The 14,077-nt window shown below is 38.7% G+C and overlaps 3 protein-coding genes across 4 annotated transcripts; 1 reads left to right on the forward strand and 2 right to left on the reverse strand.

The window, feature by feature from the left end:
* Window positions 1-886: 886 nt before the first annotated feature.
* Window positions 887-3,370, reverse strand: LOC113686478 (uncharacterized). The gene is made up of 2 exons (XM_027204100.2): window positions 3,229-3,370; window positions 887-2,135 (listed from the first exon to the last, which is right to left on the reverse strand). The coding sequence occupies exons 1-2, from the start codon at window positions 3,272-3,274 to the stop codon at window positions 1,171-1,173; spliced, it is 1,011 nt and encodes a 336-aa protein (XP_027059901.2). The 5' UTR covers window positions 3,275-3,370; the 3' UTR covers window positions 887-1,170.
* A 541-nt stretch (window positions 3,371-3,911) lies between these two features.
* LOC113686441 (uncharacterized) lies at window positions 3,912-8,676 on the forward strand. Its single transcript, XM_027204060.2, has 3 exons — window positions 3,912-4,436; window positions 6,226-6,371; window positions 7,869-8,676. The coding sequence occupies exons 2-3, from the start codon at window positions 6,347-6,349 to the stop codon at window positions 8,549-8,551; spliced, it is 708 nt and encodes a 235-aa protein (XP_027059861.2). The 5' UTR covers window positions 3,912-4,436; window positions 6,226-6,346; the 3' UTR covers window positions 8,552-8,676.
* A 248-nt stretch (window positions 8,677-8,924) lies between these two features.
* Window positions 8,925-14,072, reverse strand: LOC113686489 (transmembrane protein 184C). Of its 2 annotated transcripts, XM_027204111.2 has the most exons (9): window positions 13,587-14,072; window positions 13,191-13,227; window positions 12,786-12,988; window positions 12,255-12,329; window positions 12,063-12,156; window positions 11,850-11,962; window positions 11,499-11,529; window positions 10,936-11,004; window positions 8,925-9,755 (listed from the first exon to the last, which is right to left on the reverse strand). In XM_027204111.2, the coding sequence occupies exons 1-9, from the start codon at window positions 13,832-13,834 to the stop codon at window positions 9,429-9,431; spliced, it is 1,197 nt and encodes a 398-aa protein (XP_027059912.2). In that variant the 5' UTR covers window positions 13,835-14,072; the 3' UTR covers window positions 8,925-9,428. The 2 variants fall into 2 exon arrangements, with proteins under 2 accessions (XP_027059912.2, XP_089047319.1); XM_089191193.1 differs by lacking the exon at window positions 12,255-12,329 and having other exon boundaries at window positions 13,587-14,063.
* Window positions 14,073-14,077: the final 5 nt, after the last annotated feature.

The raw sequence follows: 14,077 nt of genomic DNA on the forward strand, positions 1-14,077 counted from the left end.
ACTTTGTTTTTTGAACTACTATGAGCCTGTCAGTTAAAAACTGTGCTTGGGTTAGGAAAGTTATCAAAAAGACCGAACACCAGAAGCTTCTATAAAATTGCCGCGTTACGTAAAATTAATCCTAGCATGAAATTCTTCAAGCTTGCCGGTGCCGATGTCCACGCACTTCGCACTCCTTGCGCATTTTGCCGCGATAATATAGCCACCTTCTGGTAGAAGTTTAACGTACTGCGTCGATATATTTCGAAACTAATTAGTTGCTTGAAAGCAAACCAGCTAACTTGCGCAGGTGTTTCCATCTTCATTAATTACTACTGAGGAGCGCTGCGCAAGCTTTTACTTCACAGAACCAAGCGACAAGGAAAGTGCACGATAGACAAGGAAGGTCAGTGGATTGTCTCCTCTGAATAGAAAGGAGGAAAAAGCCGGTATAAATGGTGTATGCTTGGTTTACCCTAGCTTCTTGCGAGTGCCGTGATCTGCGCTATCTTCGCACTGTCGTCGCACTGTCGTTACTCAGTTTCTCTCCAAGTCCATCTGTTAACACAACATAATTGTCGTCCCCAATAATAAGGCTATTTAGCTACCAGCGATACAGTTAGAGGTGCTCGAGATCTAAAATTTAGAAGTGTGATTTAAGTTCCTTTCTGGTGCTTCGAATCAGATACCTTATATCTCTCTCAACCCAACCAATCTCACCATCTCGAGGTTAACACGACACCTGGAAGCGAGGTTGCCACATTCCTACCTCGCCAAGTGGTCAGGTTTACAGAGGGAGTTTTCTCTGACCAAGTGAAATTGAATCAGGCATGTAACCACGATTTAAGCGCTTTGAGCCTTAATTTTCCTTAAATGGGAATACGAGTCAAAGAAAGTCCAGCCCGTATACTGTTCAAAAGTCGCGATATATTTACACAGGATTGAAGGATACATTTAACCATGAATACTACACCAAGTGTTTCACAGACGACAGGCGTTCCTTGACGCATTAAGAATGAATTTTTCATGATGAATACATAAACTATAGCGCTGAGAACAACTGATCTTTACATCCTGAAAGAAGGAATATTGAACTGATATGGAACGAAATTTCCTTTTAATAAAACGCAACGTAACGAGCAAATTGGGAGAAAATATACTCATATATCCTTCTAAAAGTGACTAACATTGTTACACCATAGCGCGCAGTTTTTTCTCAGCTTTAGAGATTGCCGCTTTCAGTCTCTGAACCTGCCTTCTCAAAGTATTGTTCTCTTTTTCTAGGTTTGAAGTCTTTTTGGCGACCGCAATTTCGCGGGCTCGTTTAGCTTCGCGTGACCGTTTTGCCGCCAAATTATTCCTTTTCCTTCGTTCCCAGTACTTTTCGTCTCCACCCGTGCTAGGGTTTGGAGAGGAGCGGCGTGATTTCTTTGCTGAACAAGTTGGCTGAAAATCCTCGTCGTCATCATCTTCTTCTTCTTCCGCTTCTGTATCTTCAGACACTGTAAGCTTATCATCATCACCGAACTCATTGTTAGCCTCAGCAGCTATATCCAACGGTTTCACGTAGTTGTGATCAGTGATAACACTGATTTTGTTGCGAGTTCTGAGTTTGCGCTTAAGTGAGTTCCGTCGAACATCTTCCGAAGAACAAACGACTTCGATCGCTGGCTCTTCGACAATGTTCGTAATAGTGTCAGTAGTATCATTCGACGAGTAATCAGGGCATGGTTCCTTCAAACTATCCTCAGTGAGATACGGCAGTTTTCCTGGCCGTTCATAGTCGACTTTTCCACTAGTTGAAGGCTCAAATAAATCGTCCAATAATTTGAAAGGTTCCCCAAAGAAATCACTCGATAAACTGAATAAATTACCGAGTGATTGCGAAGCTACATCGTGTCTAAGCTGACCCGGAAAGGCAACGCTTTGCCAGGGCTCATCGTCGCCGTCTTCTTTGATCTTTATGTGAGTATACAGTTTACTGGGAAATTCGCCGTCAAAGAGGCACGTGTTGAGGGTATCCACAAGATTCGAACTCAATTCATTTTCAAATCCAGACAATTGTGGATCACTTTCATTGTCCGCTACACCGGGAGAGGAAGGAGATGAGCTTAAACCGCTGTCTTCGTCATCATCAAACCCGGACATGTTCTTCTCTGTTGAATTGAAGATAAAAGTAGGTGAGCACATTAACTTTGGACATTGACAGCGCAAATATAAATCAGTTAGGTGTGGCTGTGATTAGTAGCTCTGTATTGTACTGAGATTCAATAAAACATTATCATGTAAGAACATTCTGAATTGCGTCAGCCGCGTCGTCCTCTGTAACTGCTAGTGTTGTTCCCAACTTTTCACAAAACTGAACACGCAAAGAAACCGCCCACAAGTAGCACTTCTACGCTGAGAGTCAGGAATGGACACTACTGTTATACCCTCTGTCCGAAATAATTAATTACAAACTTCTAAGGAACTTGTAGAAAACTGTTCTCCCGTTCAAATGGAAATACGTTCCATACTCTTAAGTAACAAATGCCACATGAATTTGGAAATTGTTTCAAACGAACATGGTCTATTGTTGTAAACCTTTAAGTGTTTTGTTAGACTTTGCTTAATTGAGAAAGAGATGGAGGGGCGTATTTCCTTCCTCAGGTCAGAATTCTTCAGAACTACTTCAACAATTACCAAATTTTTGTTAACTACCATGCCACATGCCACAATTTAAGAGTACCGTGTAAAGGTGTTCTGCCTTTTAGTTACGCGGTTTTTTTTGCCATGTTAACCATTAAAACTTTGTTGAGACAAAGTTGATGTAATATATTAATTTTGTTAAGTAAAATCTTTCGCCACAGACATTGGTTAAAAGACTATAAGAGATTTACACTTTGATACAACATAAACGTAGGGCTGTCCTTAAAATAAGGCTCGCGCTCTGATGTAACAATGCACGCACCACGTTATACCTGACTGCAGCTGAAAAAAATGACCAGGAATATCTTAATGTAGTAAAGGACTTTGATCCGGAGGGTTTTTCAAACTCGTCGGATGGCGATATTTCATTCAACTCATCACCAAAATAATTTTAGACACGAGTGACAGTTTCATTTTCGTTCAAACCAGTGCAAAATGTACCCCATTGAAAACTGTTGTTTTATCGGATGTAAATTATTATTTTGAATTGACCGCCCCATGTGTGGACGGGCAGTTCGCAAGAGTACAGCTCGAATATTTAGCAAAATTTTATATTCTCACCCGAAATGTGAAAATTTTCAATTCCATGTGCTTGAAGCAGCTCCATGAGTTTTGACGACGTCTCGTAAGGTAATCTGCCACAAGATCTGAATCGCTCGCTGACTAGTTTCGCGATGACTCGGTGACTCTTCAAGACTACACTGGTGACAATTATTTCGCCGGTAGTTTATTTACGAACGAGGGACACGTGCATGCTTCTATTACAAAGGAGTGTGAATCAATTAAATTTCAAACATTTATATAATGTATTACATAACAAGACATTTGATTGGTCGACGTTGGTAAACTCACGTTGGATCTCACGTTTCCGGTTTCTTCAGCTTAGACGTAGTCACATTGCAAATTTATGTGTAACGAACCACGTGTGACGATACACGTGTCTGGGGGAATGTCGTGACTTCGAAGCGCGTGACTGAGCTTTCCGCGATCCAATTTCTATGCGGGCAATTTAGCAGCGATCAGGTTTTAAAGTCAAAAATTTAATTATCATCGAAATTTTCTATTAACTTGAAGTCCATTTTCCGAAGATTGGAGCAATCTTATCTAATATCTGCCTTGTCACGCACGATTATGTAACTCGCCTCTCTTTTGGTTTCGGCTTATGCAATACAAATCGTTCTTTAAAACCACAACACATGATCGTCCTCGTGAAGAAAGGCTGTCAAGCCTGTGGTTAGACAGTTAAAATTGGGTGTCCTGTCTCGATAAACATGAAATTTTACAAACTAGTAAGACTTTGGTAGCAAATTAATAGGCGGTCTTTGGAGAGGAAAGGAGGAAAGCACATTCACAGGTCTTTCCGTTAAATTTCGCTGAACTTTTTTCCCAAATTGACATTCTTATAAACTCTAACAGCACATTGCAGTCAGCCGTTCTGTTTTGGTTGCGCGTTTACCTTTGTTCTTCGGTGCTGCTGTATTTTTTATGGAAAAAATGTTTTTTTGTTATCTCGAAATTGACTACGTTTGACACTAGGATTCCCCCCATCGTCCGGGATTACAGATTACACTGATAGTGGGTACGTTTTCAGCACGGCATGTGAACGCAGCGCCGAACGCGTGAGATATCGCGTTGAACACGCGAAGATAAATTCCATAACTTCAAGCAACCATGTATCATCTTGTTCCTTCACTGACAAGAAACGCTTTCCTTTTCCCTCAACAACTTGACGGAAGAGTGGAGTGGTACGAAAGGCGGGTAACATGCGGGTAGGTCTTTCAGCAGTGATTGGCGATATCAAATTTATAAGATAAACACTTTTCAGTATCTCAGTAAGCCGTTTACTACTGCATTTATTACGTGCTCAACCGTTGAATTATTATTTTTTTTACACTCCCATTTCACAGAACTTTTCCATCTCGCACTTCCTCGTCTAAATTTTCGATTATCTTTTTTCACAGTACTGTTCTTATCCAGGGAAAGCCCCTATTAAAGATGATCTCTAACCTTGGGCGGTTTCGATATTTCGATATTTTCATCTGTTTCATTTCCCTCCATGAATTGTGAGAAATGTCATCAGATCAATGATTTACGTTATTCTTTAAGAATATTGGCATTTGATAAATTGTGGATTTTAAGCCGTTGGAAATATTCCAATTCGTTGAAAAAAAAAAACTAATTTCCGGCATTCGATATTGCATTCAACGTCACGCGAACAAACATAATTTTCATTCGATAAGGATGATCACTATTCGATTAAAAGATTATGATTTTATATTAGAAATATCAACTTCATTCGAAATTACATTGTCTTCGTTAATGTCACCATAACAGTGATGACACGACCACAAATTTTCCCGCCATTTATCATCTGTAAATGAAGGATTCATGGACTTAGGCTAAAATTTTGATAGTAGTTATGCACGTGTAAACTATCTGACCAGACTATGAGCAGTCCTTCTTTCAGCGAAGTCAGCCTGCTGTGTGGAACTTTCTGTCTTTTTCCGCTGACAGTTTAAACACTCGTCCGAACTACTTCGCTCCCTACAGGATCGAACCTAGGGCCCACTTTGGTTTCTCGAAGGTTCCGGTAACGTAACGGGCTCGTAAAACTATTCTGTTTCCCTTCAAGATAGGTTTAAAAAAGTTTTGAAAATTAAGAAAATGAATGGATTGGTTAGAGCGTCAGAGCCAGCTTCACCACTCTTTAGGTTTCGATTTCAAAATATATTTTTGGGCCCGTTATGTTACCGTGACTTTGAAGAAATAGGCCCATGGCGCGGAAAGATTCGAACTATCAGAGCCCTGACCGCCACATATGAAAAATTTTTGTCGCGTAAAACAAATCCGAATTGATACGAGTGAAGAAAAGTCGATACGCATCGGTCAAACCCTTACTCGTGAGAGAGGAGGCCGAACTAGAGACCAGTTTGTGTTAACCCTTCGAGACACTAGAAATGCTTTCGGACAGCAAAACAACTATCCAAAAGAAGTGGGTGCCCTGAGAAGAATGAGACATTTGGCAAATACGTCTAACAGGATAACCATTTCACTCGTGATATTTTGAGTCGAACACTCGAAGAGAAATTCTATAAATACGGGTGCCTATTTATTAGTCTCTGTTCAATCAGTATATGAGATTCAATATTTTTGTAAATTATAGGTCTACGTTGATCTTATTGGCATTCAATTTTTTTTTCACCTGCACTACTAAACAAAAGGATGTTAATGATGATGACATCTTCGGCAAGTTTCGTGTCATCTTCGGTAAGTTTCAGACGTCTCCGGACATAATCGAGTTTTTCTAACAAATGACTCAATGTCAGAACATAAATGTTTGCTTTTTAGCTCCATGTTACTCGTCTTATCTGCATATTAACGCCCACGGCGTCAAATTGAATGTTTACACCGTCTCGTTCTCTAAACCACTAGTCCAGCAAAATGAAAACAATAAATGAATTTTAAATACTCGAGGGAAATCAGTCCGGAGAAAGGTGTCCAATTCTTTGAATTTATTTCAACCATGCCCATTTACAATTGTCAACTTTTTTTTCTTAGTCATCAAGTTATGCATATCTTCGAACCTTCCAAATAAAAGCTGAAAAGTCATAGCTTTTGTTGATGATCAAAGCCTCGACGGACGATATCTTACTAAGGCAGCCACTACAAGAATTCAAAAATGGCCGCACGTAAATTCATCCCAGGTAATGTTAGTATTATAGTAGTTTAAAAAGAGGGATAACTTTACCCAACATCTCAGCTAGAAATTTCGTATGCCTTCCCGGAGAGCAGTTCATCCTATTCATGCAGGCACTCCCAACTATCACGAGTGAATAACCTTGGTCAAAACAATCTCTAATTCCACCACATGATATTTATTTTTGTGGCTGAACAAAACCTAATTTATTTTCTTTGACAACATAAGCCTTCGTCAAGTATTTAAAGTTAATTCGTACGACAACCCAACTTTTAAAAAACTAGTTTTTGTAAAACAATAGATTAAAGTCCTCGCTAATTATCTTGGATCCCAGATAAATTTCATAAGATATCGGCAAAGACATAGCTCCTTGTGCACACGATTAACGGTTTACGGTGGAAAAATTAATATTGCTAGGTTTTGTAACAGTCCACGAAACTAAACTAAAACTTGATATTTCACTTGATATTAAAGGTCTTCGTAAATGATTTGCAAACCGGGTATTTAAAATGTACTCATTTCATAATAATTTTACGGTATGTTGACCAGGAACAAAAACAAATCCGCGAAACAAGAGGGTTGGTCGACATATATTAGAATATCTACCAAAAAGGAAAGCCAAAATAAAGTTTTGATAGCTACAAAAAGAAGGAAAAGTATTTGGCTGATTAGTAACACGGCCTTGTCCATCAAAGACCTCTCTGGTCCTTAATCGAGGCAGTGCAAAGGTGTGCCAAAACCGGAGATGTGAAATTGGAATCCTCTTGGGGGTCGGATTTTTAGTCGCACACTCGTGACAAAACGAGCATTAAAACCTCTCTCTAAATTTTAAAGCATCTATTTTTTTTTATTGCGGGAGCCGGTTTAATGCTGTCCTTCGAAAACATGCAATTGTTATGTTGTTTTAAGCGTGTGGAATGTGCGAGTTCGAAGATCCTGACCATACCATATATACCTTAACACAAAGTACTTCTCTAAATGACGCCATGCACAAAGACTTTAATCCCACTCACTCCCATGAATGATAAGACCATAAATTCTCCTCACTTTCAAGAAAACTGAAGATGTCAATTAAATAATCAACGATAAACGAAAACTAAAGTAACACTTAAAATTTTATGTGGACGATGAAAGGACCAGGTTTTAAAAAATAACAGTTTTATGGAACTACTCGACTTAAAAATGCGTCTTTCTTGAATTTTAGAATAAGTAGCACGCAGATATTGGAGATTTCGGGATTCAAGCGTCGTATCTCTGAAGCATAACCTCAAAAAAAGGTTGATGATTTTAATTTTCCGCTTGAGCACACGAGACTAGTACAAAGAGGTCAGACTAAAAAGTAAGCTTGGTGTTTGAGGAAACCTTGGCCTCTTATGTTCAGTACAGAATTAAGGTCGAGAAGGGTAGAAAATGTTTCAGTTTAGCTTTAACAATTTGGGTTCTATAATGTATAAAAATTCAACGCACGCAATCTTTCAATTTTTCTTTTATACCCCTCTGACAGGCAGAGAAAGATTCTGTCAAAATTTGCCATCTCCCGAAAATGTACCAAGTAGAAGTTCACCCTGTTCAACGGTCTTCTCAGACGACGGCAAGGATTACTATGACTTTCAGTTATACAGCCCCCTTAATGTCGACTGCGATTTCCAACTGACACCTGAACTTACCAGACTCGATATGGCTTCCTCTGCCATTGATTGGCTTGAGAACCTGGATTCATCTCTTCAAACAGAAGGAGGTTCACAGACAAATGTTACAGAGGATCACCAGCGTAATATGATGAAGTCATACAGGAACGCGGGTGTGGATTGTCAAGTTGGTGCTGCTGTTACGTTTTTCAACCCTGTACAACCTAGACATGCTTACGGTCCTTCTCCAACAGAGGTTGCCACCTTCGAATGTCATTTTTCTCCTCATTCTTACCCAAAGGATAGGAACAACCTAGATTCTGTTGATTGTGTTTCTGATCAGAAATGGAAAAGAAGCAGGTACTCTGTCCCGGATGAATGCAAAGATGAGAAATACTGGAGAAATCGATCACGCAACAACATGTCTGCGAGAAAATCTCGGCAAGCGAAGAGAGACAAAGATCGCTTGGTCGCAAGGAAGATGGAGGAACTTGAGAAAGAAAATGCCATGCTAAAAATGATGCTGGCAAATTTCATGGTTCAACATCAGCGGCAATAACAGCGCTCGCTTCCTTGGCAATAGTTTCTCTTTTAAAAAACAAAACAAAAGTATTCATTTTGTATTAGCCGGCGTGAAAGCATAGACGTTCCCACTTTCAACTAATAAATCACGTAATTAAATAATGTGTGCGTGCGACTGAAATTATTTGAAGGTACGAATACTTACGCTTAGCATCCTAAGTTATACCACGACGTAGAACAAGGTGGCAATGAGACTTCCTCATTAAATATACAACCTTTGCTTTTATAACGAGTACACAGCCGATAGGAGACGGAACTCGACAGAGTGTTTCACGTGACGTAACACTTTCAGTTTAAAATAACGTGTGTGTTTGCGTGTGTATATTCGAAGGAATTACATAAACTCGGTCTGTAATTGCTGGTTTGGTTTATAAATAGCTGCGGTTGACGGTCTTATCTGTTCTAGCGTAGACTTGACCCTGTAACTCCAAGGAATGACCAAGACAGAATTTCTTCTTACTATATCAATACCATATCAAGCAGACAAGTGATGAGAGTAAACGGGATTATTTAGTTGATCCAGCACAAAAATCTCCGAACTGACAACATAAGAATTGTATAACAGACAGTGAGAAGAACCACTGAGAGAAGATCTTCGGAGTCAAAGGGTGACGTTTTGCTTTCTTCCCTTCATTCAAAATTCAATGAATGGTAACATTACTTAATTATTCAATAATTTAATTCCATTATTAAAATTAAAAGTGAAAACAGAAAATATCAATAAATCTAGCTTTTTTTTGTCCCTTTTCGAATTCGGTTAAATTAGTATAAACGCGACCTGAGAGACGCATTGTTAGTCTTGACACATTAAGTTCCTTTAATTGCCATGATCGAGCGTTCGAAACGTGCAGTTTTCAAGGAATGACGGGCGCTTCATCAGACGATGAATCCACAGAGGTCTGTCTTGTCAACAAGGGCGTTGCCTCGGTACTGTTACCCTTTCCCTTCGTTGCGTTTTGACCGCGTTTGTTCCGCACGACGTCGACTGCACCTCTCACGGTGCTCTCCACGCTCTGCACTTGCAGCACGAGGTCGTCACGAACGTCTGTCACGTCCCACATAGAGACAAACGACGAACAGCACGGGGGAGGGGGTGAATTTGGATCCACGTACGGTTTGTGAGAGAAGGTGTAATAATGTGCGATGGCAAATATAAACATCTCAACGCAAATTATAAAATCCTATAAAAAAAACAAAAGTAAAAAGGGAGTTTGCACCTGTAAGGTAGCATACGTGATTGTTTAATTAGGTTAAAAAATTTTTGTCTTCAAACTGCCTGCAAAATTTTCATTATTAGGAGATAATGCATAATTCTCAGTGTTAGCCAAGTAATAAATTTGGGGTATTCGGTTAGGATAAGTTAGTTTTATGATGTTAGGAGTATAAAAGCAGAAAAAGGAAGGAACTGATAGTAGTGGCTAATAACATGTTCAGAGGAACCAGTCTTTGGATTTCAAAGCAGGACTTAACCAGGTAGAAGTATCCTGGGTGCTACAGAAGTTCTGGATCAATATCAGTATCTGGGCAACTGCCCACCTACCCCTCCCCAACCTCAACAATAGTCAATTGATAACAAGTTGGGGTTAATGTTGGGTTAGGGGAGGGGTAGGTGGGTAGTTGCCCAGATACTGATATTGATCTGAAGTTCTTTTAAGTCATTTATGATTTTAGTCTGTGAACTCCTGCTTGCTATTTTGATGTGTCAGGGTTTAACCAGCTGGGCCACAGCCAAGGATTATGATGTACCATTAGGATGTACCATCTCTTCAAGAGAAAGGGGATAAGTAGCAGGGACAATCAAAGATTGGTTTCATAAGAGGGAATCCATGTTGTGAACACCATCATAGTACACTTGTCAATTGGTTGAATTTGGTCCTTCAACAAAAGCTTTTTTAAGGGAAGACTAATCAAAGAGTCATAGAGACTAAGCTTCCACAGATTCAATTTTACTGTGTGTTTGTTCAGAAATACATCACAGGTGATGTCAAAATGTGGAAAGAACAAAAAACAGGCACACAAGGTGCAGCCAAGTGTTTCACTTATGTTCTAACCCTTTTTGATAACTTCTGTGATCTATTTCGTTACAGACCCATGGCAACATGGAATCTCTTTGGTTTAATATCATGATAAAATTTTAAAAAATGCTGTTAATGCTGATGCCATCTATGCAAATGTCCTCAAATAGATCATGTGAAAAAGCCAATCAAAATATATGCATAACTCAGCTTGTCATATGATTCCAATTTTCAAAGGAACAGTCTATTTATGACAAGAAAGCGCACATGTAGCACATGCCCTATCGCTAAACCCTAAGTGGCAATTCATTAACTCTTATACTTCATTTATTGAACCCTTCCTTACCTGAATGCCGCTGGCAACATCCTCCACTGTGTAAAAGACCCAAGTGTGTTTCTCTGATATCACCCCAACCTATAGAAAAAACAGGTTCTGTTTTTTGGTAGGAAGGTAAAAAGGCAGCAGAGTGCAATAGGGAAATTTTCACTCTAGTGTTGAATCGGTTTAATGCATTGGCCTGTGATTGGTATAGGAAACTTGTGCCATCTGCCCAATCAATCAGATGTGAGACATAAATCAATCATCATTTGGTCTTTCACATTTTGGTGTAATAGACAATATTTACAAAAATAATTTTATAATTAGTTCCTTGTGATTTTTAGTATTCTCTGATTGGCCATTGTGATAGACTTTGTTGCAATTTAATTCTAAACTAGACTCATAGACATGTCAAACCCATTTGTTTACCTAAGAAACATTCTCAAGATTAGTTCAAATTTTTTTGAGGATCAGTTACCATCTCAAAGACAATTCTGCAAGGAAAAATATCTTCTTTTTTTGAGGGGCATTCTGTTCTAACCATATCATGAATTAATAATAAGAACATTTTAATTTGTATTGAGGCATACCTTAACCAAAACAGCGATTAAGACACCCTGCCTAAGAATGAAAACAAATTTTAAAACACAAAATGTGAATTCTAATGCAAATTTATAGTAAGGTCTAGAGGAACAGTGATTTTAAATCTATCTTCGTGAAATGTTTTCTTAGTGAGGGAGGCTAGGAGAAAATTTTTGTCCGTAGTAAAACACAAAATGGATGTTGGTATGATAACAGGGTAGGTAGTCTGGGTGTCACACAATGGGATCCCCCTTTAGAAATTTCTAGCTACAACCTTGATGTCTCCTGCATGGATACCAGTAAATAGAGAAAGCTACTTTTTCGATTAATTATGATGTAACATGTTAAAAATCACTCACCAGAAAGATGCAAAAACCACAAGTTTTATACACAAAAATTTTCCAAAGGGTTTTATAGGTTTCAGCTCATCATGAGCTGCTTTGTAGAACAACACCAAACAATACATTGCCCACTGAAACAACAAAAAAAAAACACCAATTTTTGACTGGCAAACAAGGCCAGGCCTAAGTATAATAAGCAAAGTTAGAGCCTTCCCAGAAATATATGCATACCACTTGTGAACAGTTGTTTATCACCACAATATAACTCCATGCAGATTTGAAGCTCAGATCTCCTTCATGGTATTTGTCAGCTAATTCTGTACAGCTGCCAAAAAAAAGGAAAAATGAAAGGGAAAAGTGAGTTTGAATGTAACTCAAAATATACTTTTGCAAACACAATAGCAAGTCAGTTGTGATACTTACAAAGCAATTGCAGTTGTCAGGATTCTGATAACTGTGTAAGATAAGGCACCTTGTTTACACCTATTAATCAATGTCCTTGGAAAAAGAAAAATTTGACTTGTTATTTTGGGTGAACTGTACCTGAAGAGAGCGCAGAAAAATAAGCCAAAGGAAATTCAGGCTTTGACATGCTCAGTTCTACCAGTCAATTGCAGCAAAGTATGATGGTTCATAAGGTGATGCATATCCAATCTTTCTTATCACCTTAAGAAGACTGGCAGTATTCAGTCAATACAACAATCACTACAACATACTGAATTAAACTTTATTTAAAAAAAGTTATCATGACCTGTCTCATGATACAAAGAAACAATTTTGATTCCGTGTTCCATGTGGTTAGGTACAGGAGTTTGATTAAATGAATAATCCAATTTTCATAAGAATAGAAATATTTTCCAGCAATCATTAATAACAAAATGCACTTCATAGGATTCAAGTATAGTTGCATTCAATAATTTGAGTTTCACAAGAAAAATCCAAGATTTTTCTCACCTGCCCATCTTCCATGGTGGCAAGATACAGCATGGAAAAAAATGATCTACTTGAGGTTTGCGGGATAGTCTCTCTTCAAAGTCATACTCAGTGTTGAGGTATGCCAACAAGAATGTCATAAAATTGTATATCACGTAAGCTTCATAGCATTCTCGCAGGGAATCCAGGTATATAGCTGCCTTTGGAAAACGAAGAGCTAGCCACTAAAATAAAAGATTGAGAAACACTAACTGTTATACTTTTAAAATCCCAGACATGATGTTGCCACTGGGAACTCATTGGCAGAGCATCCACCCAGACATAAGAAGGTTTGAGATTCAGTTCCCTGTCAAACCTTTCTTTTGTTTATTATATTTTCTAACACAGATTATGAATGTTACACAGCAAATTAAAACTTTTACTTACACTATCTGTTGCATAAATTGGAACCATCCAAATAATTCTGTGAACAAACAAATTGAAAAATCATTTCTTGCATCAGTAAAGGTCTTACTCTGTTGGTAGTACTCTATACAAAGGGCTCCCTTTAAAACCCCTTGATTTCAGTTGAGTTCAGCCACCACACCTCCTATGGAAGGTCTCCAAAACTTTCAAAGGGAGGTCCTCATCATGCAAAGACAGATCACCATGGAGACCTTTCAGTGTTCATCACCATCCCTTAATTATGAAACCACCTAAGGCAGTTGTCACAAGTCTTAATACTGACCTCTGGACCTTCCCCCAAGCAGTATACGATATTAGTATGATGCTGATTCTTGATCAAAGAAACTGAAGGTAAACATTCCCCCTTTTTCCACCTACCTTACAATTCGTCTCTGTAACTCTGGTTTGGTATAATTTACCATATGCTGGACAATTCCCCAGAGGGAGATGGGAATTGTCAAAAAAACAAAACATCCTGCGATAAACCAGGCTTGCACGTGAGTTTCAGCTCTGAATCTGTGCAATTCCCAAACAGTGAGGGGAAGTGCAACACATAGAACCACAAAATACAAAGAAATGACGACTGGTCGTAACCAGCTGCGGACATTTCCAGTTCCAACACACATTGAAAGCAAAGTACTTATGCCACGCAAAATCAATGCGCGTAATAAGTCAACGCGCGGAATAATTGTTCCTTAAATCATAGAGTTGGAAGGAAAATCAAGCCACAAATCGTTGGTTTCCTCTTGTTACTTTCACTTCAAAACGTTCCAGTCTTCAATTTCCCAATCAAAATAATATTGTTGTCGGAGCTTGTTTATTCGTTGAGGTTCGTGTTACAGTCGTGAAACGTTCGTAAAACTTCGTTT

The sequence above is a fragment of the Pocillopora damicornis genome, chromosome 13, assembly GCF_964200805.1.
Source record: "Pocillopora damicornis chromosome 13, jaPocDami1.2, whole genome shotgun sequence".
In the NCBI taxonomy this organism is placed as follows: Eukaryota; Metazoa; Cnidaria; class Anthozoa; order Scleractinia; family Pocilloporidae; genus Pocillopora; species Pocillopora damicornis.

What these genes read in the sequence shown, in the direction of transcription:
- LOC113686478 (XM_027204100.2), bottom strand. Translation starts at nt 3,274, where the DNA reads ATGGAGCTGCTTCAAGCACATGGAATTGAAAATTTTCACATTTCGG. An exon ending in TGAAAATTTTCACATTTCGG is followed by an intron (nt 2,136 to 3,228) that starts GTGAGAATATAA and finishes TCAATTCAACAG; the next exon opens with AGAAGAACATGTCCGGGTTT.
- LOC113686441 (XM_027204060.2), top strand. Translation starts at nt 6,347, where the DNA reads ATGGCCGCACGTAAATTCATCCCAG. An exon ending in CGCACGTAAATTCATCCCAG is followed by an intron (nt 6,372 to 7,868) that starts GTAATGTTAGTA and finishes CCCCTCTGACAG; the next exon opens with GCAGAGAAAGATTCTGTCAA.
- LOC113686489 (XM_027204111.2), bottom strand. Translation starts at nt 13,834, where the DNA reads ATGTGTGTTGGAACTGGAAATGTCCGCAGCTGGTTACGACCAGTCGTC. An exon ending in TAAACAACTGTTCACAAGTG is followed by an intron (nt 11,963 to 12,062) that starts GTATGCATATAT and finishes TTGTTGTTTCAG; the next exon opens with TGGGCAATGTATTGTTTGGT. An exon ending in ATGTTGCCAGCGGCATTCAG is followed by an intron (nt 9,756 to 10,935) that starts GTAAGGAAGGGT and finishes TTTTTTTTATAG; the next exon opens with GATTTTATAATTTGCGTTGA.